Source organism: Mytilus trossulus, chromosome 2 (genome assembly GCF_036588685.1).
Source record: "Mytilus trossulus isolate FHL-02 chromosome 2, PNRI_Mtr1.1.1.hap1, whole genome shotgun sequence".
NCBI lineage: Eukaryota > Metazoa > Mollusca > Bivalvia > Mytilida > Mytilidae > Mytilus > Mytilus trossulus.
Window position 1 is genome coordinate 74,768,332 of NC_086374.1, and position 25,802 is coordinate 74,794,133.

General features: G+C 32.9%; 2 protein-coding genes across 5 annotated transcripts in view; one reads left to right on the top strand and one right to left on the bottom strand.

Moving 5' to 3' along the window:
• Positions 1–6,445, top strand: LOC134708016 (myb-like protein X). Of its 2 annotated transcripts, none has more exons than XM_063568255.1 (5): positions 1–131; positions 1,131–1,190; positions 1,621–1,659; positions 3,257–3,347; positions 4,451–6,445. In XM_063568255.1, exons 1-5 carry the CDS (start codon positions 77–79, stop codon positions 5,760–5,762), a joined length of 1,557 nt encoding a protein of 518 aa, XP_063424325.1. In that variant the 5' UTR covers positions 1–76; the 3' UTR covers positions 5,763–6,445. The 2 variants fall into 2 exon arrangements, with proteins under 2 accessions (XP_063424325.1, XP_063424324.1); XM_063568254.1 differs by having other exon boundaries at positions 62–131; positions 1,113–1,190.
• A 1,687-nt stretch (positions 6,446–8,132) lies between these two features.
• Positions 8,133–25,802, bottom strand: part of LOC134708014 (uncharacterized) — a 105,817-nt gene continuing 88,147 nt past the window's right edge. Inside the window, exons 6-7 of one of the 3 annotated variants that reach the window (XM_063568241.1) lie at positions 21,320–21,488; positions 18,072–18,167 (exon numbers count right to left, since the gene is read on the bottom strand). In XM_063568241.1, coding sequence (XP_063424311.1) covers positions 21,352–21,488 — 137 coding nt within the window. In that variant the 3' untranslated portion in view covers positions 18,072–18,167; positions 21,320–21,351. Of the gene's footprint in view, positions 9,155–16,631; positions 18,168–21,319; positions 21,489–25,802 lie in introns of those variants that run through there. The other 2 variants (XM_063568246.1, XM_063568248.1) reach the window with 2 other exon arrangements.

Sequence of the window (25,802 nt, forward strand, 5' to 3'; positions counted from 1 at the left end):
AAAATTAGTATGAATTCAAATTATGTTTTGACTAAATATTTCCGTATTTCATATCAGTTATAAAAATATATGAAAGATGGCGACGGTGTCCAGTTTTCGATGGTTGTTTATAATTTTACAGATTACATGCTGTAAGTACAAATATATGTTTACCTATTTCTTCTACTCTGGACTCTGCAGAAAAGAGAATCAAAAATCTTTATCATATGGTTACATACATACATCAAGGTATTTCTTCCATCGAAACGACATTTTAAGATACTAGTTATGTGCCGTTCTTAATCAATTTGAAGGGGGAGAAAATTTAATATTTTATCTATGAAAAAAAATGCCTTTGTATAATGGTTTTGGTATTCCCCTTGTATTTCAGATAATGTTAGAGTATGTTATAAATCCTACCGTAAAATTTCATAGTTCGAAAAACCTTACGAGGACCATACATACAGCCTCAGGCGATAAAAATCACCATGTCGAGTGTCATGGCAATTTGAAAAAGAAAGCTTCGTATTTGACGGAAGATTATTTATCTTTAAAAAAAAGTAGTTTATAAAGCTGAAAATGACAAGTCGTTACCTAAAAAATCAATTTGATGCCAATTTCAAATTTTGGCAACTCATTTTAAAATTTAAGATTTCGAAACTTTCTAGTGCATATTGATAGAGAATGGAGAACACGTATCATTTCAAAAACAAATAACGTCTCCTAGTCGATTGATATGAATAAAATCCTTTGATTATGATGAAACACAGGTAACGGTGTATAAGAATTGTAATGATGTTCCGGACAAATTTACTTATACAAATTGTGACTTGGATGGAGAATTGCCAAATTGACACTCATACCACATTTTATATAAAATTACATCTTTTAATACGTATTTCTGACACAATTTTACAAATTTTAATAAAAATATGGTAAAAGCTCGAGGCAATATACCGAAGAAAGTTGTACAACATGTCGAGAGAGAAAAAACAAGGAAATAAACCCTTTAGGTGCTTTATTTTGAGCATATAAAAATATGACTGTTTTTGTGTTAGAAATGAATTAGTAACAGTTAACGTTGCATTTATTTAGACACCAATATACGAAATTTTATATTTCTGTTTTTAAAGTCTTTTTTTCACATATAGCTGCAGGTTCTACGACGAAATCTTCTACTGTACAATCTACTACTGAAACTAGTACAAGTAGTAAGTCTGTATTAATATTCACAGTTTATAATCATTCCCAAATAATTCATCATCACAACTCAAAATGCAAGATTAACGTATTGTCCTTCTATTCATTTTCATGCCTGTTCAAAGATGGTATTCAACTAGAATCATCTATTTAAGGAAAGTTTTAAATGGTGTATCAAAATATAATAATATGTAATGTTCGACTTCTTTAATGTTTTTAAATCGCTATCCTTGAAACGTAAATTATGCTTAGAAATCGTGTTTTAATTCACAATCACCTATTCCTAAACTTACATAGAACTTCCAGGACACTTTGGGTTAAATCTCATTGAGTGTTTTTAAATTCAAATATTCGTTGAACTCAATCGATACATATTTTCATCTATTTTTTTTTGAATTTTCCATTTTCATTTAATAGTGTACTATTTTACCTATATTTTAGAGAAAGTTTTGGATGCTATAATATCATTCTTTAAAAGTGGTGAGTATAACCAACTAGCATGCTTTAATTTTGATAGTTCAAACACGCCTGGAAAACCTTCAATTCTCATCCAAATGGTTAAGCGAGAAAAATTAACTGGCACTTGCTGTTGAGCTTCTCTGGTGGAAATATTAAAAAAAATCATCAATTTATTGTCAATCCGTGAATGTTGTCTTAAAAAGGAGAATGTAACGTTATATATAACTGAACCAGAGCTGGTCTTGATCATTAATCGGACCAATGTGATTTAAAATGACATCGACAGGATTTTTCTTCCGCATGCAGGTAAGTGCGGCCAGCTCATTGAGTTTTTGACAAAATGAAATAAGAGCTTCAACACGTAGTGTATATATATCAGTATATATCCTAATCAATATAAACGTATATTAACAATTTTTAACTATTTTTTTACGAATATAATTTTATCAAGCATATTATCTTGTAATGTATGATAGGTTGAGATTATCCGGTATCGGTTGTGATATTCTGGAACAATATAAAAAAAATTCCAACTAACTGCTTGTTAATCAGATACGACCGTAAAAATTCGTGAACTGTATAGTGGTTGTCATTATAGCTTGTTTTTGTTTTACCATTTGTTTTGTATGTTCAAGTCTTGTATATCTACAATAACTAAAGAGTGGTGGTTTTTAAAGTCTTTTAAAGTTGCTTTGTTTTATGTCTCTAGCGCTTGGCTCTTTATCGCTTGGCTTAACCTCTGTTTTTCGAGGCTTTAAAACTACCACTCTTCAGTATTAGTTTTAATAGACCTACAATTTTAGAACATACAAAACTAATGTCAAAAGAAAAGCAAGCTAAAATGACAACCCTTATGCAGAGGGTTCATGAATTGTTAGGGTCGTATCTGATTGACAATTATCTTCTCGAAGATTTGTTTTTACTGATAATCTCAACATTGTTCAAGTATATCACAACTGATACCAGAAAATCTCAACCTGACATACCTTATAAGATATTCAGGTAAATCAAATCATCTCCTAAAGATATAGAATAAATACTACGTTAATAGTGAGGAATAAGGACTTTTATATACTGATATATACCTTACGTATTGATTAACTGATTGTCATTTTGTCAAAAACTGAATGAGCTGACCGTACTTACCTGCGGGAGAAAAGTCATTCCGATGTCATTTCAAAATCACATTGGTCCGAGTAATGAACGAGACAAGCTTTTATTTAGTTATCCCATGGTATTGCATTCCTCTATTTAAGAAAAGACTTACAGATTGACAATAAATTGATAAAAGTCGACCTATCCTGTCTTTATTATTGGTATTATTACCAGAAAAGCTCAACCAGGAGTGCCAGTAAATTATCTAGCTTACCCATTTTGATGAGATTTGATGGTTTACTCTTTACAAACAGTTAGTCCCTATTGAATGTATACAAGACACTATATGTTAAAGTGAAGAACTCGACTGATGGCTCATTTGTTTTAATAATCATTTGTATAGGCCTACGCGTTTTGCTAACCCGATAGATTAGTATCCATTTGAAAACTTTAAAGTATCTCCTAACACATAAATATAAATACTGTTATCAAATAGTTACACATGGCTTCATTATAATTTTAGATTCCATAATGTACTTCTCGGCGGGTTTTATGACAGCCGCTTTGATTTTTTCCATTGGCTGTTTTGTCTCAAAATGCAAGACGTCACGAAGGTATGTGAGATGTTGTAATTAGTAAACAATTAAATAATGACAGTTCATGGACGATACAAATGCCTTGAAAATCTGGAATATGTGTGGGCAAAATGCATATAAGAAAACCGCATAACTAGAACACAATATGTATTTCAGTAACCTATTATAATGATAAAACCATATCTTGCTTTAAAATTTTTTTTGTCCAAAAAAAAATCAACATCCTTCACCTCACAAGCTCCCTATAACATTTAACGGCTTTGAGCTGTGGTTCGTTTTAAACTTTTACAATGAGGCAGCAACCCAAAAGCCAAGTTAACAAATCAATATCTAGAGGCCAGTGTACAGTCTTCAACAAAAGTTAGATTCCTAAATAAACTGACAAGCAATAAATCGTTTCGAATCTAAACAAAAGGTTAACAAGAGGCTGTCACAACGACAGCAAACCGGATTTATTAACATTTATTTGTGTCCTGGCAATATCACAAGAATCGTAACTGATGAACGATGAAAGTGAAATTCTTCAATATCAAATTTGAATTCCATTTTGTCATCAGTATCAACATATTAAAATTTGAAAACCTTAGGTTGAATGGTTCATGAGTAAATGCAACAACATGAATGGAAACGTCATTTTTCGATCTGCTGAACATTAAAAGTCAAAATCGACATTATTGAACTTGACCTCCATTTTATCATCAGTAACACTATATTAAAATTTGAAACAGACACGACTGGAAACGCCATTGTTCAATCTTTCAAGAACCATATCTCCTGAAAGGTAAAAGTCAAAATCGTACAAAAAATAATATTATGATTTTTTTGTAAGATGCATGTTAAAAGTTAAGGCACACACTAGTAGTTCAATGCGTAGCAAGTGTGTATCTTCAATTAACTTCATCAGGACAAACTATTCTAAAGTTTGGACCTTTAAATCAAAACAAAAAAAAACTCAAATGAAACAAACAAAATCTTCTCAATATTAAAGATTGGTATGTGATGACCGTGTCTACAACAGAGGCAACAGTTCAACGGCTGTCATATGACTTCTTTTCTAAAAATTATATATGTACATATAGGCAAATCATAGATAGATAATAAATATGTTCACTTAAATATAGGAAAAATGATGATGCAGAAAATGCTGAACTTGTCGATGACGAAGACCAAGTGTTTGCATCGGCACACGAAAACGAGTATGTTAATGAAGGATCGTTCGAATCTGATCAGAAAAGTTATGCCTACTGCCATATTGACACGGATCAAAAAAGTTCCGATGACTTTTCTCAATCATCAACATCTAAAAAGCGATATAATCGAGAATCGTACGATCTTGTTGACCATAACAGGATAAAATCGTCGTTGCTGAATGAAAAGGAAAATCCAAATCCGTATAACCATGTGACAATCGATATGGAGGTTACCGAATACGACAACGCAAGTTTCTTAAAGCCAAGGATTGAAATCATTGATCCAACATATTCTCATTTATCAGATGTGAAATTACAGGATGAAAATCCTAGTTTGACGACAAAAAAAGACGATAAAGGAAAAAAGGAACACAGGTCAATGGATGAAAAAAACAATTCAAGTAATAAAAAAAATAAAAAACAAAAGACAACGGAGAAAGAAAAGCAGAAAAAAACAGAAAGGAAAAAAGAAAATAAACAGGAAAAAGTAAAAGAAAAAGGAAATCAAAAACAAACAAAGCTTGAAAATGAAACACAGAAACTAAAGAAACCAGAAACAGAAAAACAAAAGAAAAAGCAAAAAAATCCGGAAAAAGATAAAGGAAAGCAAGTGAATCAACAAAAAGAAACCCATAAACCAAAAACGCAAGAAAATGAAGCCTTAAAACAAAAAGAAACAAAATCAGAAGAAAAGATGAAAATCAAACAGGAACAAAGAACCGACATAATACAAATAGCAATGGACACGGGAGAATATAAAGTCATTAACAATTGTGAAAATGATGGAAAAAAAGAAAAGACAATTGAAAATGACAACGAAAATGAAAATCCCTCAGAGGATAATAAACTAAATCGACACAAATTTGGTTACTCCTTAGTTCAGAAACAAAGATCCATCCCAAATGAAGAAATAGCGCACACAATAGAGGGATCACAAACTTTTGAAATTTTGTGTGATCAAGATGATAGCTCTTACCAATTAACTTCTAGCAGCGAAGAAAGTAATGAAACTAGTGAAGTTTCTACTGGGAGTAACAGCAGAAAATCATCAGTTCCAGGTGTAAGCGATGAAACTTCCGGTAGCGGAAGCGAAACTGAAACCGATAATTTATTGCCACCTGCGATGGCGATAAATATCTTGTATGAGGATGTGTCCGTCTCCGAGGGAAACGTCTTAATTGGTCCAATAGCTGAGACCTCTGAGTCAGAATTTGAATCGCAAAAGGAAGATGGAAATAACTGAACTCGTCCAAGTTTTTCTTTCTGTAAAAATAATAAATGAAATATATGTACATTGGCTGACAACTCATTGAGGCTGCAATATAAAATAATTATTTTATCCATTTATAAGGACAGTACTTTTCACTTTCAAAGGAAATAAAACATACAGGTAGGATAAGGAAAACGTAAAGGTTTGGTTCATAAGCGGGTGTAGTTAGATAAATTAAGACAGTTCTGTTGTCTCAAGAAAGTAGATATCCATTTTCGATTGTTAAGAATGAGTGGTGTTCTTAGAAATATGATGCGTAGTTTTAAAAATTGTGAAATAGAAGAATGTACAAATATTCATAACACAAAATTCCCTACACATTGTATACTGTCTGTAAAACCGGTTGATGAGATTTTTTCATCTGAGCTACCGCTGGTCAGCCATTGCGATAAGATCGTGAAAGATCTGGTATCGGATCGTGAATGCAATCAATTTTAAAAATTTACCAGAAAGATTTACTTCAGTGGCCATTTTTTATTACTAGAGCCTATGACAAACGAGATGATTTCAAATTTCAACAATGAAAATGAGTTCTAGGTCAGATAAACATGCCACCAAGACATGTACACCTTACAATTATATTCCATACACCAGCTACATTGGTCCTATCGCAAATAGTACTTGAAAAACACTAATAAACTGTTATTACAGAGATATGTCTCGCCTTTTTGTAATTTTGGCCATGAATTGTGCCAATTAATGCTAATACAATTGCAAACCAAATATCAATGACCTACCACAAGTGGATCCCCATAAATTGACCTAGTCACAAACTTATACATGTAATGTAAGCAAACCAATCAAAGTCAATAGACCATGACTGAGGGGGCGGAGCCAAATAATCTCCATGGCAATGAGATGTGACAATGCTAATATATCTGCATACCAATTATCATTGATGTACCACAAGTGAATCTCCATAAACTGACATAATCACAAAGTAATACATGTAAAGTAAGCAAACCATTCAAAGTCAATAGACCATGACTGAGGGGGCGGAGCCAAAAAATCTCCATGGCAATGAGATGTGGCAATGGTAATACATCTGCATATCAATTATCATTGACGTACCACAAGTGGATCTCCATAAACTGACCTAATCACAAACTAATACATGTAAAGTAAGCAAACCATTCAAAGTCAATAGACCATGACTGAGGGGGCGGAGCCAAAACATCTCCATGGCAATGAGATGTTGCAATGGTAATACATCGGCATACCAATTATCATTGACATACCACTAGTGGTTCCCCATAAAACTGAGCTAAACACAAACTAATACATTGTGACGCCGTCGCCGACGCCGGAAACAGCATACATTTTTTGTACCTATGTCTCGCTTTTTGACTCCGTCAAGGCGAGACAAAAAATCTTCTTGACCAATGAACCTGATAATGTGGTCAATGTCATATGAACCCTGCCAGACAGACATGATCATCTGAAAATCATTCCATATCACAAATATAATTGGCCATTTTTTTTATAGTATCTGATACAAAGAAAACTTAACATTGGCAAACGAACTAAGAAAATAAGGTCAAGTGCATATGACAAACAGATTACTAGTCTGAGGCCCAGCTCCTGGTGCGTTGAATGCCCATTGATTGACTTCGTCTGTTATCTGTTCTTTGGTCGGGTCTTTGTCTCTATGATATATTCCCCTTTTATGTTCTCAGTTTTATTCAGTACACCTCACAATTATTCCATATACAAATAATAGTGACCCTATAGTATTGCTTATAGTATCGGAGAAATAGACCAAACAACAAAACTAAACAATTTGTCCAATGAACCATGAAATTTAGGGCAAGGTCAGATGAAACGTGCTAATCGGACATGACCATCTTTCAATCTTCCCAAAATAAAATAACGATGACCTATTGCTTATAGTATCTGGGATACAGACGTGACCACGAAAACCGTGTTCACTGATACATGAGCTGAGGTTGAGGTAAGGTTAACCCAGCATGATAGACATGTAGACCCTGAAGCCAAAGAACCCATATACGTAATAAAGCTATCTTATTACTCGTATTTCACATGAAAAAATGTGATTTTTATTTTTAGTCACTGAACCATGACAACGAGGTCATGGACATAGACATATAACATGTCACCTACCTACATAAAGCCGCCATTGGATTTTTTTTATTCATATGCATCGCATTCTACAGGCGAGAAAAAAAATCATACATGGGTACCTAAAAAAATCTGCACACCAGACAATAATGAGATTCAAACAACGAACAGTGTATGTTCTTGTATGCGACGATCTTTAATTTGGTTAACAATTTCGTGCTCTAGCCTTTGGCTAATGTTTAAATAAAACGCATTTATAAAGTGCAAATTTTATTATTCGACAAATATTAATTATTAATTCAAAACAAATGACGCAGGAATGGAAAGTGCATTGTTTTTTGTTCGTTTTTTTATCTTACCTACTATACATTTCTAGGAAAATGGTTGGTTTCACCCGCGTGGAGAACGTGTATATTTCATATTCATATTTAGTAGGTGTCGTTTATTCCAAACACGGTTAGTAGTGGTTCTTCATTCCTTTGAAAAAACCCAACACGGCTCTGAGGGAAAATCTGAAAGGTTTAAGACACGAAGAAATTGAGGATGACCAATTGAAATAAATTCATACTAACAAGTTGTTATTGTTGCCATTTGATCCATTTTTATAGACCAATGAAAGAAGGTTCTTCATATTGAAGACTTGATCTCTTTGCTAATACAACATGTTAAGATAGTCGGTAAGCTAAATTCGTTACACCATGCAGTGTGCTAGTGGCCTAAATACAAAAGCATATGGGATTTCGAGCTTCGCTCTAACCCGTATGGAATTTACTGTCCCCATATATATCGTATTTTATATGTCACTGGCACACTATGTAACTAATAGTATTACAATTGTTCTGATAAGTGAAAGAATCTTGTTTATTGTGTATATATATAGATGTGAATTATAGTTATAATGTTTACTTATTTTGTATGTCACAAACTTAATGTTTAAAGTTTATATGGCAATAAATATTTGAATTTGAATTTAATTAACCAATGCCCACTGTCACACTAGGGTTTATCAATTGTATTGGCCTTCTTCATTACTTATAATTTTTTTTTTATACTTTTGTTTTTGTATTACTTGATTCATTAAATATAGCATAATCTTATTCAAATCTTTAAGAATTAACTCTTTCCATAGACATATATCTGATAATTGTTTTTACAACTTATTTATGAAAAGTTCAGTATTTTCTTTTTTAGCTTCTGCTTTGCTTGCCAAGTCGTTGTACATATATAGTCGCACACTGCTTTTCGCACCCTTGGTCTACTGTGTCGGCCGTTGACTGTACAAAAAACTGCAAAAAAACATATAAAGTAAAATAGTAGTGTATTAAAATATTTCATTCTCATCTTTACACCTGATAATACTAAAGCATGATTATGAATCGGTAAAATGGTTGTGAAACCAAATTCAGACACACGTCCGCTAAAATCCACCTTTAAAAACTCAACTTTTATTTTTAAACAATCAAAAAAGTCTAAGAAATTATCGAGAAATCCATTATTACAAACGTCTAGGTGCTCAAGTGTTGGATGTCGTAGGATCGATACCTGGCTATGTCAAACCTGAAACCTGAAGTTTGCTCATCAGATATTATTTCTTGATCTTGAAGAGGCTTATTGCCGAGTTTCAAAACATTTAATGATGGTTATAACAAATTCATTGATGTCTTAAAAACTGTAATTCGTTACTGTATGTGAATTTGAATTGTAAAGAAAATAAAAATAAATTATCACTAAAATAAACTTCCTATTGTAAAGTTTCGAAGCCATTTCAAGTCAGTTTTTCTTATAAATCAACTTTAGTGAGGATTTTAACTTTGCATTATACTTCATGGAATATGACATGGACCTCCTCGTTATTCTGATTCTCACTAAAATATTGTAGTAATGTTTCTAAACTTCCTGTCGACAAACTGCGAACAATAACCCAAGGAACATTCAGTGAAAGTTTCGAAGTAATTGGTTCTGTAGTTTCAGAGAAGAATTTTTTTTAAAAGTAAAAGTAAATGTAAAAAAAAAATAAACGTTTCAAGGACAACAACTCCTTTAAGGAGTCAGCTGACTTTTTTGATGTTTTGACTTAATTGGAGATCCAAAGCTGAACATTTTTGCCTTTAACACATTTGCCTATTATACAATAATATATATCATTTTATTCTGGTATCACCTAAGTTGGACAAAGGTATACAGAAACACACCTTAGTTTACATTACATTGCATATATATGTACATTTGTTGAGGAAGCATTACATATGAGTTTTTTTTTAAACGGTTTGATCAGTATAGCCGACAGGTTAACATCAGAGAGAATCCAGTTTGTCATTTATATTTATAATAAATTGGCACAATTTTCGAAGTTTAGATTTCTGTTTTTGGTTCATAATAGCTTTAAATTTTAAAACATTACAGTTCGATAGGTATTTCTTGTCAAAAAGTAGTGTTCTTTCTGTCAAGAGACTGCTGCATTCTATTACAAAATGGTACTCGTCACCTATAGCAACTCTGCACAACGGACATTTTCTCTGTTCTCGGGGAATGTTTTGCCATCTACCATTTTCAATCGGCAGTTTATGGTTCATTGTCCTAAACCGCGACATTGTTATAACATCTTTATCATCAAGTACGTTAAGGTAGTGTTCGAAATTGTGTGAAGTCTTATATAGGCGATAACTCAGGGTTTTGGGCGAATCGTTCACCTTTCCTGACCATGACTGTGTAAACTGATCTTCTAGTGTTTGTTTAATTGTCGATTTAATGTTAGGGTGATGTGTTTTGGAATGACCATAAGTAAGATAATCCACAATTGTCTAGAATACTTTTCATCTTGTCTAACGATCGCAATCGAAATGTTGTTTCTTGTGCCAACTTGAAAAGGTATCTAAACATTACAGCAGCGAGCTTACTTTTTTTTTTACCGGTAATAAACTTTGTCCAATAAGATACAATTCTAGTTTTAATATCTATTTCTAGGGGATACCGACCCAGTTCTCCATAAATGGTGTCGTTTTGAGTAGATGGCTGAAGATGTAAAAGTAGTTTAAAAAATTTAGTTTGAATCTTTCTAGTATATCTATGTTTTCGTAACCCCATATTTCGAATCCATATAGCAGAATAGGTTTTACCAGTAAGTCAAATAAATCTACGTGGCATTTAATTGATCAATTGTGAATTCTTCCCTTTCTTAAAACTTCGTACATTGCACTTATTGCTTTGTCCTTTAGATGTTGTTTGCATTGTTTAAAGCTGCCTGTTCTTCTGAAAATAATTCCTAAGTAGTTAAAGTGTTTTACAGTTTCAATATAATGATTGTTGAATCGGAAAAGTGGAGGGTTTGTCGTTCTTCCTTTTGAAAAAAATTAGATCTTAGTTTTAGCAACATTTACTCGCATCTTCCAGGTTTCGCAATACTTTTTAAATTTGTTAAGTGCATGTTGCAGTTGGTCAGGTGATTCTGCCATAATTATAGTGTCATCTGCGTAGATAATTATGAATAATTTCATTAAAGTTCCAAGTTTTTCTTCTATATCTTTACTTATTATGTTCATACCTATAACTTTTTCCGAGATGAGATGGTCGTTCAAGTATAAAGAAAATAAAAACGGTGACAGATTTTCTCCTTGTCTGACACCGATTTCACAAGCAAACGGTTCACAAATTTGACCATTATAGCTCAAGCTAGATTTAATATGCTGGTACATGCTAAATAAAGGCAACAGTAGTATACCGCTATTCAAAACTCATAAATCCATGGACAAAAAACAAAATCGGGGTCACAAACCAAAACCGAGCGAAACGCATTAAATATAAGAGGAGAACAACGACACAACACTGAAACGCAACACACACAGAAACGGACCAAGCATCAGACAAAACACCACGAGACTAACCAATATAACAAGAAAACCAAATACATGAATTTGGGATAGACAAGTACCGTGCCACGTCTTATCTCAATATCTCAAAAATAAGAGGAAACACAAACGACTCAACGTTAAAATGCAACACACAGAGAAACGAACAATAATATAACAATGACCATCTTCCTGACTTGGTACAGGACACTTTTAAAGGGGAATAAAAGTGGTGGGTTGAACCTGGTTTTATGGCATGCCAAACCTCGCACTTTAATGGCAAAGTTAAATATAACATTGAAATGACAACATAATATTACAGGACTACAATACAAATAAATAGGAGAACATATTAGACAAAGAAAAACATGATTAATAGATAACAAAAAGCATCAGGTTTAAAATTCAATACGCCAAAAACGCGCCTTGTCCACACAAGACTCACCAGTGACGCCCAGATATAAAAGATCGAAAGTGAAAAAAGTACAAAGTTGTACAGCACTGAAGATCAAAAGTTGAAAAGGTTTCGCCAAATACGGCATTGTTTTTATGCACGGGATAAGAACATCCTTATTATATAGAACACTTAATGCTATTGCAAACAGTAAATTTTAACAAATGAATATGAAAGAGATATACATAATGAAACTGAAGTATTTACTAATTACAGAAAACTAAACCCGAGTTTATCACAAAATAGACACACATCCTAATCAGTCCAGGCGGCAACGTAATTAAAAACATGTGACGTCACATACGATAGCGAAAAGGCAGAAACGTTATGCCACATTTGAATTTATGAAATTTAGAAACAGCATGACGTCACATATGAAAAACTATCATTCAAAAATGAGATAGAATTAGGATTGATTTAGAACTAAATACTGATAATTCATTTAAACAAAATGCATATTGCAATACTTATTAATAGCAATTAACTGTAATATATATATGTCCAGTTTGTTATGAATCCAACTTCAAACGTAAATAATCGTACAAAATTTAATATAATTAATAAAGAGGAGGTGATTAATTTTTCTATCCGTCACACCTAAATATATAATAAGAAGACGTCAACACATTTGACAAAATCTGATGAGAATTACAAATATAACATTAAACATGTAAACTAAATACATGAATTTGGGATAAACAAGTACAGAAACACGTCTTATAGTAATGCGAATTCACATTCAGCAAAACAGTCACAATCGGGAATAAGTCACGTTTGGTAATTAAAAGATTAGACGACATAATGACAAACCACAATCTACCATGTGGTAAAAATGTCCTTAGCTAGTTTGGTTAAAGAGACATCATATGGATCCACCAATTCGTGATGGTGTCCATAAAATTTACGGAGTGTCAATTTTAATCTGTCCTCCTCATGACTTTGTTGGAGCAGTTTCTGCGTAAGGAGCACACTCCTGTACATGAAGTCCGTATAGTGTGAACAAGCACGTGAATAACGTATCAATTGTGATATGTAAACACCATACGAAGGGGCAGAGGGTATGTTACTGCTGAGAAATGGGAAATTGATAATTGGGAAGTTGAAATCGTCCCGTTTATCATAGATTTTTGTGTGAAGTCGTCCATCTACGTCAATATTGAGGAAAAGATCAAGGTATGAAGCCAGTCCTTCTAGTATCAGTAGTATCCTTAATTTCAAGTTCACTGGGATATATGAGATGTAAGTATTGGCTGAAGTTTGGGTAAAAAGAGTATTAAACATTTTCCTCTTTATATTGTTGTTCAACATTTTAAACCCTAAGAAATTGCGATTAACCGTATCGAAAGTTTTCAAAGTCTACAAACGCGCAAAATAGTTTCTTTTTCGAGTGTTGTAAAACTTCAATTAGAGAGTTCAGAATAAACGCGCAATCAATTGTTGAGTATTTTTCTCGGAAACCATTTTGATTTTCTTTAAGAAGAGATGTTTGTTCTGAGAATTGTTTAAGGCGTTCATTTAATACCGCTGTAAACACTTTTCCGAAACAACTCACAATAGTTATTGGTCTGTAATTTTTGGGGTTGCGTTTGTCACCTTTGTTCTTGTAGACAGGTTTTATCATTCCTTGGACCCATTGTTTTGGGATTTTTCCAGAGTCGATAACTGGGTTGAAAATTTTCACATATATGTCTATAAGAACATGAGCGGATGTTTTTAAATATTCATTTACTCAGTTTGTCTTCGGCGCATGCTTTGTTATTTTTTCAGATTTTTCAGCGCTTTAAGAATTTCATGTTTTTTAATTCTGCTTTTTAACTCATCATTTATTTCTTAGTGGTAAATATTGCTTTCAATTTGTTGTTCTTCTGTATCATTTCCCAGGTCACTGTTTAATTCTTTGAAATATGAGACCAATTTGTCGAAATCAATCTTTGGCTGAGCTGTACTTTAGTTTTCGTTAAGAAGTCGCCAAAATTCCTTAGCATCCTTTTGCTTTAGATCGTCCATTTCCTTTCGGAAATCGCTTCTGTATTTCTTATGAGCTTTGTTCATTGTATTTTTATATCTCTTCTCGGCATCTGAAACAAGTGCTCTGTGGAACAGTGACTTATTTTTTTTTTCGTTTCATCTTACGGAATTCTGACCTAGCGACTTTGCAGTCATGGTCAAACCATGGTTTATTTTTTCTATGTTCTGACTTCTTTCCTGCACTGACTTTAAACCCAAAAGTGTTGCCCGCTGTATTTATTAACACTTTGCCTATTTTACTGATTATCATATCTACTGTTTCTTGCGGCACTACTGTTGTGCCATCAATTTCAGAATTCATATTTTCTATTTCTGTAAGGTTCAAGCATTCTAAGAACTTGTATGATTTTCCATTAGTCCAATTATTTATTTTTTGTTCATTTGTTCTAATATCATCGCTACATTTGGTGCTAACTTCTTGATCTGTTTGTTTCAGCGATATCTCGATTGGGGAATGAACATCTGAATAGAGACTTGAAAAATCAAGTATTTTAAAATCGGTAAAATTTTGAATAAGTTCTGCGCTGCATAGGCAACGCTTGAATTACGGCATGTGAACCTTCCAAACTATTAAAGTACTAAATAGAAACAGTAAAATATCATAAAAATAAACTATTTCGGACAGTAACCCTTCAATGAGTGGTCCAATTGGTCGGGAAATTTCATAGCAGATATATCTTGACTTATTCATCACTTAAATTCCATGTCACGCTCGACCTGCTATAGTTTTTGTGATAAACGCCAAAAAACGCATTTGACCCAATGTTTTATTTTTTAGCCATGGCAGCCAGGTTTGTTATAAATGGATCAAAACTTCTGATACAATTTATAAAACCGTCACCCCAGTCTGATTAAAACCAGCACAAACGCAAGTGGATAGTGGGGACTTGTTTTAATCAGACTGCCGTTACCCATAATGAGTATTCAGTTAAAGTTTATAAGTATTAGCTACATATAAGCTCGTTATATATAGTTTCAGAAGGTAGATTTTAAAATGTTAACTTAGCAAACATAATGAAAACCTTCGTAGAATTGTTTTTAAAAGGCTAATGACAGTTTTGATCAATTACAATTTTGTAGATCTTACTTTGCTGAACATTTTTCCTTTTTCTTCAATAATATTCAAGATAACCAAAAACTGCAAAGATTTGCTCTAATGCTTCAGTTTTTAAGATATGAGCCTAAAGCCCAGTAGTTTCAGAGTAGAAGATTCCTAAAATAGTTTACAACGACCACCACCACAGATGACTGACGACGAAGAATGCCAAGCGATTGCATATGCTCACATGGGACCCTTCGGGACTGGTTAGGTAAACATTATTAAATTCATTAACTGCTAGACTCGTCTGTTATGATGTAACTTAACAATATGTAGATCTCATCTGTCTACACATTTTACCCACTTCAGAACTTATCTTTTCACAGCGGTTTTCAAAAAAGGACAAATTTGCAGTCACCCCTATGTTCATGATGTTCTTTTTAAGCCCTGTCGGTCATTTTGGTTGGCTGGTGGGATCATTGGACACATTTGTTCTTATCCTATGATGATGATTGTGTTAAAATTGTGGTAAAAAATTGCAAATCAGTTTCAGAGGAGAAGATTTTTGTAAACGTTAACGACGACGACAGACAAGTGATTAGAAAAACTCAGGGCCAGGAGAGCTAAAAATCAAATATTTAGTTCCATTCAGTTGTTTTCCCTGTGCGCCCTATAAAGTTGGCAATGCTATAATAACATAATAATTTGGCATATTCTTTGAAGATAACAGACATATATTGCGCATATGCCTTTAAAGAATTAGTATCTTCTTTAAATTGAGTTGACACAGAAATATATTTCGCTTTTATTTAATGTTGTCAATACTGCAAAATTTGCAAGAGATTCACAGTCTTAAGGTGCAGGATTAAATAACTTCCAGTAAAATTAGCAATTCTAATACTAATACAACTGCATACTAAAAGCAATTATTGTATCTTGAACTGAAAAAAATACAAGCTATGCAAAGTTTCAGTCGATGTACCACAGTAAGGGGACGGGGTATACGAACCCCATGGAAATAAGATGTGCAAATGCTTATACCAAATGCAAATATCATGAACTTAATATCATTAGCTATATGAGAATCTAAAAGATGACTACTTTGTAAATGACGAACTTAATATCATTAGCTATATGAGAATTTAAAAGATGAATACTTTGTAAATGACTAGTACGTCTTGATGGTTCAACTACCACATACATACAATTCGTTTAAAATAATGTCTATAATGTTATTTGTGTCTAACACAAACAGTGTGCTCTGTATCAGTGTTTGATATGTAATCAATACAATAAAGGATAATTATTCCTGGGGAAACAGATTTATTTCTATCAATAAATTTATAGCATTGGCGTTAGAAATAAATACAATTATAGTTTTAAATAACATTTCATTTTATTTATACATATACATTATATGATTCGAAATATTTGCAATAAAAGTTTTGTTTTCATATATATTTCACCACTTTCTGGTTAAAAATCTACATAGGTTTTACACAACGTAATAGCCATAGGATTGATAGAATAAAACTTTTTGAAATCAAAGCTAATGCCCCATCAAAGGATCAATATTTATAAAGTGTCTACCATGATACATCATTTATAAAACATGAAAAGAGGAGATTTTTGTAAACGTTTACTACGAAGAGACTGGAGAGCTAAAAATCCACTATTTAATTGGATGTAATGTACAATAATTTCATTTGTTTTCCTTGTGTCCTAGAACGTTGGTTTAACACTAAATTTACAGAAAAAAATACTGAAATGTTATCGGTAAAAGATTTTCCATGGTACAATCATAATCATTATAGTTCAAAATAAAATTAACAATACATATATTACAACTCTAAATATCAGCACAACAATGTTAAATATGCATTGCAATATATATTATATAAAAGTATAAACAAGTCTAAATTGAAAAACCACAATTTTTAACTTAATTTGGGAAACATCCTAGCCCCACCCCTAAATCACCTCTGGTGTGTTATCTGTCTGTCTGACTCTCAACAAAAAGAGTAATCAAAGTACTGAAGTACTGAACATCGGAAGATCCTAGGGATGGCCAAAAGCACTTGTCTAAGAAAATAATCTCACCTCTATACCTGAAACTGAGGTTAATAATGAACAGAGATTATGTTTTTGCTACGACAAGTTCGTGCGTGTATGATGAATAATTAATGGCCCATTTAATCTGATCCAATATATGCATAAAATCCTTTCCATTTGGAAGAAATGGATCACCAGACTGCACCAAGTCATCAATAATTTCTTCAGATATTCGAAGTACTGACATGAAAATGTGGATATTATTTGTATTTATATTCGATGTTTTATAATTCATATAATAGATGCACTGACATCTGATTCCTTGTCTTGGTTTAGCTTTCTTTTTTTTTTGTTCATTTTGGTTTTGGATTTTTCAAATGTTTTGGCCTCGAGCATGCATTGACCTGACAGACTTAAGTTGTTGAAATTAAAATCTGGACGCATTGTTAATGTTTATGTGTTTCATTCACTCGGATTCTTGTCCTCTTTCTATACTTTGCACGTTAAGTAGTTAGATATGTAAAAAGAGGCGAAATATACCAAAAGGATATTCAAACTCGTAGGTTGAAGTCACACAAACTAGGCAAAAACCGAAAAATTACGAAAAGGCTTACAAGTGAGTGATAAAAAATTATAAACATACACTTTCATATTATCTTAAATATTTCCTGTTAGATGTACTTTCAGATTTACGGTCAAATAAGATCATTGTATTGAAGAATATAATCATGAATTGACTGACAGCATAATTAGTTCCTAATCATGATATTGTAATTTCAATCTGTGGTTAGCATGCCATCTTGTAGAAGTTATACTATTGTGCATAGCTCGTCTGGCTTTAGCTCTTGTATGGGTTTGATGACTTTTGGACTCACAAAAATCTGCAAAAACATTAAATACATCACCGTCGAACTACAAACTCTTGCTGTCATTTTTTTTTTTATAGCAACTGAAAATTATTGGGTTTCTGTTATGCTAATCTCGTGAATGGCAAATCTTTAACAGGAAAACACTCAATATATGCAACAGCCAAGTTTTCCATAAAATAACTGTTTTGCAAATATTTTTTTCTTTCTAACTAATCTCTGATACGGCGACAATATTGTTGAACGTCAGTAGTAAACTGAATCTGAAAATTCCGTTACTTTGAGTGTGTGACAACTCTGCGACATATTTTATCTATCGGGTCACCAGTGATGGTGATACAAGGCTGAAAACATTCTGTATATATAATTCGTCTTAATAACAGCCCAACAATGTGAGATCTATAAATTTGCGTATATATATTTATGTTTACATATTAATTTCATCCCTCAAGAACAGAGCAGAGCATTTTATGTATTTACATCTAAACGCGTTGATTTTTGGTGTACGCGGCACCACACTAAATAGTATATAATGGCAGTGGCGGACTGCCAATGGTGGTTATAAAGTTTTTCATTTTTGGCATCAAATGGTCCTGATATATTTCCCCGTTTATGGAATCACGCCACCCCTTTATAAAGATTTTTGATTTGCCTCTGAATGATGACCAGCTTTTGTCGTGGGAGAACTTTGAAGTACCTGGCGGTAACCACCGACCTTCCGACTAGAATACTGTCAATCCTAGTAAATCAAGATCTCACCAAAAGTGGATTCAAAGTCGAACTTTTTCAGTTTTAACAAGCTAGTGATCACTGTAGATGAACAACATAGAACACTCGGCCACACAGCCTCTTATATTTTTTTTATATCTGTAATTTAAAATCAGATTGATGAACTTGAGAGTAAAGTTACAATTCCATTCCGACACATTTTTGGCTAATATGGTTTAGCTTTAGGGATCGTGATACTCGAAATCATTTTATATGTTTGGATTTCCATAAACACACTACATAGAAAATATAAATCACAAAAATATAGAACAATGCCGACACCTTCAAACTACGAGTGGCAATCAGGTACCTGGTGTCACTTGAAGAATGACTTGTACCTCAACACCCGAGGTCATTAACATTTGACAAACTAGATTCTTCATGTATCTGTATATATATGTCAACGCTCGAAGTAACCCTACTGAAGCATTGTCTAATTGTCGAAGTTTGATATAAAAATACGAACATAATGAAATCGTAATAAAAACCTGGAGATCTTGCAAATGTAGTATGTTGATTGCCGATGAGACAGCTATCCATCAAATACCAGTTGACATCATAGATCAATGATTGTTGCTTGGTTTAGGATTATGTACCCTTGTGTTGATTCAATGCTAAACATATGGAAATTTTATAGAAAATCCACAGCCTTTAATGCTTTATCCTTGTACTCTCATATTTGGCAATTTGATGACTGATAGGTAAAGGATTACTGCATGCAGTGCTAGTATTGATTTCTTTAAAACAAGTTTATTAATGTAGTTATTGGTTAAAACAAATGAAAATATGGACCAAATCAAGTACACTTTTAGGGTGCGCTTGACTTCAGTGACTCAGCACGAGGTATTTTGGAATTTACAGGTTGATTAGAATTTTTTGTAAAAAATAAACACTAGCACATCTAAGGAAAGCAAGTGAGTAATCTATGTTTCAAATTTTATAACAAAATTCTGTTTTAAAAGCTGTGGATTTTCTATAAAAATCTTGGTTTATTTGCCACAAAGTACTCTATTAAACGCAGTGAAACAATAAATAATAATGATTTGCATCAAGTTTCCCCTTGGTATATGTACAAAATGGCATATCTCCATTATTAATTATATCTGTAGTTTTGATACAATTGACGTTTGAAAAGTTCGTACAAAAATGGCTACAGAAGGGTTCATAAACCTTAAGGATTATTGTACCCTTTTATTGATACGATGCTGAACAATGAATTATTTTGTAGAAAGTCAACAGCGTTTCCCCTTGTACTTTTATCTTCGGTGTATAATAGATAGAGGATTATTGCAGTCAGTGCTACCAAAGATTTACTAAAAAAAAGTATAAATATGGACCAATCAAGTACACCTTCTAATGTGCTTTCGACTTGAGTAGCACGAGTTTTTTTTTATTATTATTATTGTAAAGGTTTTTTCATGACTTCTGAGTAAACAAAATGGCACGTTCCTTTTTTGTTGTTTTAATATAAGGGCACTTTAAAATTTCGTAATAAACTAGAGAAGTGTTCATAAATCTATTCATCAATAGGCAATCATTTCAGGTACTAGTATATTCGGGTCGATCATTTAGACAAAGAGTAAAAATATAAACAACTTAATTAACATAAGATTTAGAAATGGACAGCTAAAAAGTGACATCTCAGCAAGCAAGTTCTTGCTGTATTGGGAAATAACTAAAGTGTACTATTTGTTTTAGATTATGATATAAACATTAAATGTCGGCCTATTTGAAAGGGGTATACACAAGAAGAGTAATATCACTTATATCAAATGCTTAAGGGGAATAACTCTCATATGGAGTCTCCGGATATAGCTTCGGTCAAAATAAAACGTAACATCCTCAAGGAGATCTCATAACAAAAAAAACAGTGTTTGGGGAGATGACTCTTATACAGAAAAGGGTTAAGTAGGGTCAGTTTCTAAAGCGTATAGACTGTATGATATTACATACAAAGCGACATCTTTTGAAACAAAAATAAAGCGTAAGAACAAGAGACTCTCCAGAGCCTGAATTGCTCAACTGTAATTTTTTGCTTAAATCTTTCACCAACGATTCTTTTTGCTTTTCAATATATATATCAATGAGTGGCTAAAACATTCTGTTTAAATGTTCTTTGCATTTGTCATGTTTTCCTTAAAAGCAACAACATAAAAGAGTTTTACCCCTATGTTCCATTTTAGCCATAGTGAATAGTGAGCTAAAAAGTTTGGCAAAAGAAAAGAAAGAAAAAAAAAAGAAAAAAAAGGCAGAACAAAACCAATAGGTCTTTCAACGGAAAAGTGGAAAGACCTACATGTAATTACTGACAACAGAAATTGTGTAATCCATTCCCATTACAACTAGTTACTATTAGAATATCATAACTATTCACCAAAATACAAGTTATAAAATATTACTTGGATGACAGAGTATCCAGATATAAATGATCTCAAAACTGCTTCTCGTGATATGTTTTTGAATTCTTTAGAAGTTTTTGCTTTGCTCTCCATGTTGCAATACATATGTAGTCACAAACTGCCTTTCTAACTTTTGGTCTACTGTGGCGACCATGTGATGTACAAAATACTGGAAATATAGAAAACATAAAAATAAGTTTTTTTTAAAGTCATTACAGGCAGTTACCAACTGAAAAATTAAGAGCTTTCAAATTTGGATGAGAAGGCAGACAGAAAATGCTGATAAATTTTCAATGTGGCACAAACAAAGAGAATTTGTACTGCAGACTTTGCCAGACACATGCTTAATATTAAAATATAGAACTTGGACTATAACATCGTTCTACTTTCAAATATTCAAAACAAATATCCTCTTTAAATAATGATAAGAACTAATAAACAGCTGCGCCATGAGCACATGATACCGGCCTGTAGCTTTTTCAATATCATATCAGAAATGGATCCGCCTACCAACTTATATATATCTATAATCAATTTTGGTTCAAGTGTTTGTCCCAAGTATATAGATTATTTGACACTTTGAAGAAGAAACGAAAGGCTCTTAAGAGCCTGTGTCGCTCACATGACTCTTCTTTGGTTTTGGAAATCATGTAAACATATACAAATTAAAAAAATTCCCCGAATGATGATTGAAGTCAAATTTGGTTTAATATTGATCCCGTAATTTAATAAAACATCCTTGTGGCCATCTTAACAGTAAACCATTCCATTCAGTAGTTCTCTAAAAGAAGACATTAATTTTGTATATATTTTCGATGTTAAATTAGTCGTCCGCCACTGACGGCCATCTTTGATAATGGATCAACTACAAAGTAACATCCCTTGGTCAGCAACTCATACGGAACAGTCATGCCACTTTTTGTTTCATTCCATTCAGTGGTTTTCTAGAAGAAGACATGTGTATGTATTTCTCATAAGGTCCTATGTTGTTAAACTAAACCCCTACTGCCGGTCATCTTGGACGATGGATCGACTGCAAAGTAACAATACTTGGTCAGCACCTCATAAGGATCGTTCATGCCATATTTAGTTTCATTCCATCCAGTGGTTCTCTAAAAGAAGACATTTGTATGTATTTTCCGTAGTGTCCTATGTTAAACTAAGTCCCCCGCTGGAAGCTATCTTGGTCGATAGATCGACTGCAAAGTAACAACACTTGGTTAGCACCTCATAAGGAACATCCATGCCATGTTTGGTTGCATTCCATTCAGTGGTTCTCTACAAGAAGCATGAACCATGAAAATGAGGTCAAGATCAGATGACAGCTAGACAAATAGACCTTACAATCATTTCATACACCAAATATAGGAGACCTATTGCACACAGAATAAGAAAAACAGACCAAAACCCAAAAACTTTACTATAACCACTGAACCATGAAAATGAGGTCAAGGTTAGATGACACCTGGCAGTTGGACATGTACACCTTACAGTCTTTCCATACACTGAAATACTAGACCTATTGCTTCTAGTATCTAAGATATGGACTTGACCACCAAATCTTAACCTTGTTCAATGATCCATGAAATGAGGTCGAGGTCAAGTGAAAACTGTCTGACAGGCATGAGGACCTTGCAAGATATGCACATAAATCTTACACCTCAGAAAAAAAGGACCGGCATTACAGGAATAACAAGAATGTGTCCCAAGTACACGGATGCCCCACTCGCACTATCATTTTCGATGTTCAGTGGACCGTGAAATTAGGGTAAAAACTTTAATTTGGAATTAAAATTAGAAAGATCTTATCATAGGGAACATGTGTACTAAGTTACAAGTTGATTAGACTTTAACTTCTTCAAAAACTACCTTGACCAAAAACTTTTAACCTGAAGCGAACGGAAGCACAGACGAACGGAGGCACATACCAGAAAACATAATGCCCCTCTACTATCGTAGGTGGGGCATAACAAAAGAATTATAATCTCCAAGTATTTAACACCATCTCCTAGTCATAAGTAAGGTATTGATGGATATAATGAGTCACAATGGTTTTATATATCTAGGTTGGACAACAGTATCATAAAATCAAATAGATAATGTCCAGAACAATAAAGGCAACAGTAGTATACCGCTGTTCAAAATTCATAAATCCATGGACAAAAACAAAATCGGGGTAACAAACTAAAACCGAGGGAAACGCATTAAATAAAGAGAGGAGAACAACGACATAACCCTAAAATGTAACACACACAGAAACGGACCGAAAACAGGCTTGAGAGTTTTCGGTTGTCCTGAAGTTTCTTTCGTATGCAATTACGTTACAAAACAATTCCTGTGTTTTAAAGAGTTAGTTTGTCCTTTGATAAACAAGTCTGTTTTTTATTATAGAGCCATTTTAAAATAAAATTTTATGATATTAAATCTTAATATTACATACATTTTTTTATTTTAAGACTGTACAAACTGAACAAATAACCAGTTGCTTCGCAGGGCGCAGCATTATACGACCGCAGATGTAGAACCCTGAACAGATGGGACAAGTATGGACACAACTTTTAAGTTTGATACAGCTTTAAATGTGGATTGTGATTTAAAAGTTGACACAACATAGGTTTATGTCACATTATGATTTTGGACCCTTTGGACCTTAATGTAGACCAATTTGAAAACTGGACCAAAAATTAATAAATAGTTGACACAGCATAGGTTTCTGACACAGAATAAATGTATTCAAATGAACTTAAAACTTTTGTTTTCTCTTAGAGCAATTCACTATGCTGTTGAATATTAATCCTCTCAAAAAAATGTTTGAAGAAATTTTCTTTTTATTTATGAAATTTCAAATGAGAAAAATTGAACCCAATTTTTTAATCACATCCCCCTTTCCCTTATTCCAAAACTAATTTCAATTAAAATATTCTAATGGAGTTTGCAACAATTACTACTCATTTAAATACATCATAAAATATTACGATGTAAAAAAACTGCTTGTTATCACTGAATGGTAAAGATTATTTAAATTTATCAGTTGGTAGTAAAAAGTGAATATACATTGTATATTGTATATAACAAAGATTTAAGTTGATTCTGGACAAAGAAAGATAACTCCAATTAAAAAAATTCTTGCAGATATTTCTTGCTTACTATACTGGACAAAGAAAGATAACTCTTAATTAAAAACAATTTGCTATTTCACAATATTGTGAAATTAGATATTTCTTGCCATTGCACAATACTGTGCAATTGAAAAGACTTGCTATTGCACAATACTTAATATAATAATTTTAGATCCTGATTTGGACCAACTTGAAAACTGGGCCCATAATCAAAAATCTAAGTACATGTTTAGATTCAGCATATCAAAGAGGCCCAAGAATTTAATTTTTGTTAAAATCAAACTTAGTTTAATTTTGGACCCTTTGCACTTTAATTTAGACCAATTTTAAAACTGGACCAAAAATTAAGAATCTACATACACAGTTAGATTTCGCATATCAAAGAATCCCAATTATTCAATTTTTGATGAAATCAAACAATGTTTAATTTTGGACCTCAATTTGGGCCAACTTGAAAACTGGGCCAATAATCAAAAATCTAAGTACATTTTTAGATTCAGCATATCAAAGAAACCCAAGGTTTCAATTTTTGTTCAAATCAAACTAAGTTTAATTTTGGACCCTTTGGACCTTAATGTAGACCAATTTGAAAACGGGACCAAAAATTAAGAATCTACATACACAGTTAGATTCGGCATATTAAAGAACCCCAATTATTCAATTTTGATGAAAATCAAACAAAGTTTAATTTTGGACCCTTTGGGCCCCTTTTTCCTTAACTGTTGGAACCAAAACTCCCAAAATCAATACCAACCTTCCTTTTATAGTCATAAACCTTGTGTTTAAATTTCATAGATTTCTATTTACTTATTCTAACGCTATGGTGCGAAAACCAAGAAAAATGCTTATTTGGGTCCCTTTTTGGCCCCTAATTCCTAAACTGTTGGGACCGAAACCCCCAAAATCAATACCAACCTTCCTTTTGTGGTCATAAACCTTGTGTTTAAATTTCATTGATTTCTATATACTTTAACTAAAGTTTTTGTGCGAAAACCAAGAATAATGCTTATTTGGGCCCTTTTTTGGCCCCTAATTCCTAAACTGTTGAAACCAAAACTCCAAAAATCAATCCCAACCTTTCTTTTGTGGTCATAAACCTTGTGTCAAAATTTCATAGATTTCTATTAACTTAAACTAAAGTTATAGTGCGAAAACCAAGAAAATGCTTATTTGGGCCCTTTTTGGCCCCTAATTCCTAAAATGTTGGGACCAAAACTCCCAAAATCAATACCAGCCTCCCTTTTATGGTCATAAACCTTGTGTTAAAATTTCATAGATTTCTATTCACTTTTACTAAAGTTAGAGTGCGAAAACTAAAAGTATTCGGACGACGACGACGACGACGACGCCAACGTGATAGCAAT

Coding starts and splice junctions, on each gene's coding strand:
- LOC134708016 (XM_063568254.1), top strand. CDS start 77: ATGGCGACGGTGTCCAGTTTTCGATGGTTGTTTATAATTTTACAGATT. Junction 1,191..1,620: donor TACTGAAACTAGTACAAGTA/GTAAGTCTGTAT, acceptor CCTATATTTTAG/AGAAAGTTTTGGATGCTATA. Junction 1,660..3,256: donor AATATCATTCTTTAAAAGTG/GTGAGTATAACC, acceptor TTATAATTTTAG/ATTCCATAATGTACTTCTCG.